The sequence below is a fragment of the Diadema antillarum genome, unplaced genomic scaffold, assembly GCF_040938485.1.
Source record: "Diadema antillarum isolate AM-2024a unplaced genomic scaffold, OU_Dant_1.0 scf00000181, whole genome shotgun sequence".
Classification (NCBI taxonomy): domain Eukaryota; kingdom Metazoa; phylum Echinodermata; class Echinoidea; order Diadematoida; family Diadematidae; genus Diadema; species Diadema antillarum.
The window spans coordinates 1,973,089-1,978,847 of NW_027271070.1; the positions used below are offsets into that span (position 1 = coordinate 1,973,089).

The 5,759-nt window shown below is 40.8% G+C and overlaps 1 protein-coding gene across 1 annotated transcript in view; it reads right to left on the reverse strand.

Annotated features, from left to right (window-relative positions):
- Positions 1 to 3,478, reverse strand: part of LOC139723127 (ATP-dependent RNA helicase DHX58-like) — a 30,082-nt gene extending 26,604 nt beyond the window's left edge. Inside the window, exon 1 of the mRNA XM_071634393.1 lies at positions 3,155 to 3,478. Within this exon, the coding sequence (XP_071490494.1) occupies positions 3,155 to 3,281 (127 nt within the window). The 5' untranslated portion in view covers positions 3,282 to 3,478. The remainder of the gene's footprint in view (positions 1 to 3,154) is intronic.
- Between the last annotated feature and the right edge of the window lie 2,281 nt (positions 3,479 to 5,759).

Here is a 5,759-nt window from a genome sequence, read left to right on the forward strand (position 1 = left end):
CCAAACTTGTCTAAATTCACCAATATTCAAACCTGACCTGCATCTTTAGGTGATGTACCTGTGGTGTGAATTGGATGGTCACAGCTCATACAAGACTTGTATAGCTGTGGAAAGTTATTGAGAGTACTGGTACACCACAACACTGTATGAGGACAGTGCTTATCAGGGAAAGTTCATTCATCATATAATATGACCTTTGAACATGTCAGACTTCATTCCTATTTGATCTGATCTGATTTTGACTGGCATCTTTAGGTTATGAACCTATGGTGCAAGTTTAGTGGTCGTAGATCTAAGCTGCTGAAAGTTTAGATTGTTAATGAGGACAGAAAAATGATGCTTCTCGCTTTCGCTATCAGGAGAAGATAAATTTATGCAAATACACAGCAAGAACATAGTCCCTTCAGATTTAAATGATAGGACCCATCATTATGGAAGGCTAAAAAAGATGCCACACATTGTTCAATTGATTTTCATGTCTTCAATCAATATTCTATTGAAGGATTCCATTGATAAGAATATGATACCTGTACAACAAAGAAATGACAAAAATTCAAACAAACAAACAAAGCTTGCCACTATAATCATAAACAGTTCAAAGAAAGTTGGCCTACAAAAAGCTTAAATGTGCAGTATGGTAAGTTAAATGCAGGTCAATCCTAAAACTCCATGTTGAGATGTTTCTAAAGAAAACAAACAAACAAAATGCCGTGTTCAGATTTAAATAGCTAAGCTTAAATTCAGAAAATTTGGCAGGAGGGAGCCAAAATGTGTGAAACTTACTTTAATATTTGTGTGTGTGTTGCTGTTTGTAACTCTGTAATTAATATGGTATTCATTTGGTACATGTTACAGGACTTGGCTTCATATAAGGCTCTGCCTTCCTGTCAAGTTCTTATGCTTCATAATTTTTTTGTGTTGATGTTTATATTTTGTATCCGTTGCAGTCATGTCAGTTACTTAATTATACACACTTGACGACATGAATTTGAATGTAATGTATTTGTACTTATATGTTGTGTATTTTCTCTGTTTGTTTGTTTGTATGTTTTTTTAATGGAGTATTGAATAAACAAATCCAATCCAATCTAACCCAATCCAATATTAGCAAACATAATATTATGTTTAAAGTCAAGTCTCATGGTATTGAATATTGAAATTTTCTTGTTGTTCCTATACCTGCATTTGATTTGTGTTGACAAATACACTGCTACGAGTACTAGAGAAGCTCTCTGAAAGTGCAGACCTCCACCAAGCAGCTCATTTCCACCAAATCTTGTCAAGAGATGGGGATTTTCACTCATGCGTATGCATGCTGAAAATTGCCCGATTATCCAATATAGAAGCCTTTTGATACGTCATCAGCTTCCAGTTGCACAACACATCACCCCAACAGAGCACCCACTTTAGTGCACGTATGACATGCAAACCTCAAAAATGCGCAACTGGAACTCCCAAGTTCATTGACCCTATCTGCCAAAATATCACTCTAAAATATTGAAAATCCCTCATAAAATTCATTCAAATTCCTGGATCACAACCAAAATTTGATTATCTGTTCCTCATGTCATTCTCAATCTTTCCTGTATTAATTCATCCAAATCCGTTTCCAACTTTTTGAGTTATTTTGCACACAGACAAAACAAACTGTAAACACCAGTGAAGACATACTGTAAAACATTATATTCCAAAGATGCCAAGTTCAAAAATTTTTTATGAGTGAGATTTTCATGACTCAGTCAGCATCTCATGCCGTCAAACCCCCGTTTGAGGTGAGACCCCATCGCTAAACGAAGCTGATGGGGTGCTATACCCCCCTAACGATTCGTCGTTTGAGAAGTGGGAGTAGATCCAATGTATTTGTCCACTGCAAAATAACTCTCTACTCAGGCGTGGCAAACCTGGAGGCCAAGCCAGGGTTTAATGACTGCAACAGCTGTCATATTACGTAAGAGCATGATAAGGATATCTGCCCGTGGCAGACCATTCAAAGTGCACTCAATTTTCTCTATTCTTTCTAAAGTTTTAGATTTTATATTCTATTGAGAAATTCTATAGTCATCCGTTTTGAATTTCGAACGAAAAAATTTGACCCATTAATAACGAAAATACAGGAATAAGAAGGAGAGCATTGTAGAAGTTTGTCGACACGCACCATGGAGCTACATAGCCCATGCCAAAACCAAAACAATCTGCCCACCCCCCCCCCCCCCCCCCCCCCCCCCCCCCCCCCCCCCCCCCCGCGGTGACTGATGCTTAGATTAGGCCAGGGTCAAGAAACAGGTGTTTTATACCTTGGGTTTTTAAGTCCTTGATTGCCAAGATATACACTGGCATTGTCTACAGGGGTGTAGCTTCTTCAAACGAGAGATTTGCCTCATGTCAGGGCGCGCGCATTGAGCGAGAATGCGAAGCGACTGAGTGGGGGGGGGGGGTGTGGGAAGGGGGTGTCCGCCCTCCCATGGTAGGGAGCTTTTTCAATTTTTAGCTCTTAATGGTGCAAGCTGGTGCATACTTAAGTGACTATACTTTACTTATTTTACGAGACAAAAGGGAAATATGCCTTCAATTGCAACTCTCACTTTAATCTTTTAAACTATGCTCCCAATGCGCGAGAAAAATGGGTGTCATGCGTGAGATCGTGAGACAGACCCTAAATGCTTGAGTCTCACTCACAATGCATGAGACTTGGTAGCTCTGTATATTCGCAGCATGAAAATTTCACAAATTGAGGCCGACGACCTTTCACACGGCGTGAAATTTTCACGAATTGCCACTGGTGTCCAGTGCATATTGTGTAAGCAAAAACTTTCACGTGCATTTTAATTTCGCGAATGTTGCCGCTCGGGAAATTTGCGAAATTAAAATGCATGCGAACATTCCTCGTTTTACAGTAACTAGCTCCTTCCTTGGTGGAGGCAATAAGGAGTACAAAAAGTGACAGAATGTTATATTGACACAAATAGCTATTTTCCCCCAACATTTACTCTCTCTCCCCTCCCCATCCAATCCCCCCCCCCCCCCACCCTCCTTCCCGGCTCTCTGCTGCGTCTCTTTAGATATCTTCATCTCTGTATTGTTTAAGAAATACAGAACTTGATTCACAACTGACACAATATCTTACTGTGTACTTGGGTCTCAATTCCATACTAACCTTTACGATGCTGGATCCTGAGTGACGTCATACGATTTAAGATAGACTTTGGGTCCACATACTCCACAATATACCCTCTTAATTCGATGGTCAGTCTCAGGATGTTGATATCTTTGTGTTCCTCCATTTTCCTCTATTTTTTTCTTCTTAGTTCTTTCTATTCTGGCTAGGCCCTTGTATGTCTCAGACCTAACTTTCGTGGCAAGGGCTGGATCGTTTGTATGTCTATGACCTCTGCTCCATAGTTCGGAACCAATGACTACGTCGACCAGCTCACAGATGATCGACTTCAGTGGCGCATATCGGTTTATTGTTGTTGTTGTTGTTTTTTTCAGTCAAATCAAACCAAACTATCAGCATTCAAACGTCATCGACTGAACAAAAGGAACAGCACAACACAACAGAACGTCGAAGGAAAACAGCTAGAAATTAACAGGCCAGTTCTTCAGTTGCCGAGCAATGCACCAGCGGCAGCTCCGATGTCGATGACTCGAGTGAAGTTCAGTCTTGACATAAACTGAGGTGCATATGGCTGGTAGGAAGGCCTACGTACCCCGACTGTTTTCTTGGTTCTTCCACGTTGACGTTGAGCAAGACGATAGTGCAGTGTCGTGATTACCGTCAGAAGAAAATCAAGGCACCTTCATGGTCAATACTAGCACGCACACACCTTTCTTTTCGCAGTTACATACGCAAGAGACGTCAAAATATGTTAGGAACCAAGAAATGTCTGGAAGAACTCATTTTTTTATCGCAACAAGTTGCCGCAACGTATCTATATGAGATCTGACAGGCGCTGGAAGCACAACCTCACTCTTGTCCTTATCGTTGGGTCTGCGTATAAAAGTCCGTTGCGTTGCACATCATGTAGTCTATGCATAAAACAACTTGCGCAAGGGATTAGGGGCGCGGTACATCGTGGGGAATCCCCGGCGGGAAGAAGGAAAAAAAATCAAGCAAATAAAAAAAACAACAACAACGAGTAACCTTCGTAAAAAAACAGTTTCGCAATCACGCTGAACGAAGTAGGTGCATTGCAAGACACACGTTTTCTGTTACTGTATAGGTTACCATGGGATGGGGTGGTGGTGGTAGGGGCATTGATTACAGTATAGCGCTGGGGATGGGTCAGGAGTGAGTGCTCCCGGTCGCCAAAATTGTACGCCGAAGAAGTTGTGGTGAGTGTGTGTCACAGTGTGTATGTGTGTGTGTGTGTGGGGGGGGGGGGGGTGTGTTTTCAAAGAAAAGTGACGCATTGCGCATTGCATTCATGTTGTATTCCAGTATAAATGCTGTTATTCATCACTTTAAAGGGAACGTACAGTTTTGGTTGAGGTGAGGATTTACTGCGAGATATTCAGAAAACACTCTATGAGATGTTAAAGAGCATGCAATTCCAAGTAAGGTGAGTAAAAAATTTATATGATGAAAATCGGTTTTGAAATGGATGAGATATCCAAAAGCAAGGTGGAACTGGAACAAAGAGATCCCAATAAAAGGCGTTGCCTGTCGCCTTTTATTATTAACACTTTTTTTTTGGATATCTCAGCCATTTGAAAGTCAATTTTCATCAAATAAACATTGAATCCCTCTTAAAATTACATGCTCTTTGATATTTCATAAGAGGTTTCTCATTATCTCACTTAGGAATGTTATAAACCTGAATCCTCACCTCAACCAGTGCTGTACAGTCCCTTTAAGTGCAACGCATAGATTATGCTCCATGATTCACATTGAGTTTGAAACACTCACCGGATTAAGCCCTAGTTGATAAGCCATAAACTGAATGTAACCCTTTTGATTTCTTTTTGCTTTATCTATCATTTACAAAATGTTCAGTAAGTGTGATAAGCACACGAAAAGGAAATGGAAAGGTCACAGCTTTATTGAGTAAGATTTTTTAAGAAAATAATCATTATATCTTTAACATTTTATTTCATTTATTGTATTCATCTACCCAAAAGTTATCACAATTTTATTTCATATCTTTGTATTGCCTCAGATTTTTTTTCTTTTAACTTTATCCAATCTACCGATGTTCTCATCAGTCTCAGGGAATTCTGTGAATATGCATTCTAGTCTGTTCGACTGTGGCTGTCACACTTGATGATGCTCTTTTTCGAGGTGTCTTATCGATCTCAAGTTGAGAATACATATCTTGGCTGAATTTTTATGATGATTCATTGAGTTATTGCAGACTGGTAATGACTATAAATGGCATAAGATGGGGACTCCCACTGACATGATGAGCGATTGACAAAGTTGTCGATCTCTGAATGCTGACGTGTAAATAGAGGACCCAGACAAGTGTATTTCAGGCGAGACCCCTCCCCGTTTGTCCCATGGAGCTACAACAAAAAGTTCTCTACGGGTCTGTTTATTATATAATAGGAGGTATCCACACCCGTTGTGGGGCCGGGGCAGCCAGGCAGAAAGGGGGAAATCCCCCTTATTACACTTTCCATTGGAAGTACTAAGCGGCATGCACGCGGCGCGAGCGCTCGTTCTCGTTGTGTGTGCGCCCGTACGCGATGGTCGAACGGGTTGGGAAAACTCGGGTAGAGTTCTGTGGTTTGATACGCACACGCCAGAGATGCTGTGTATG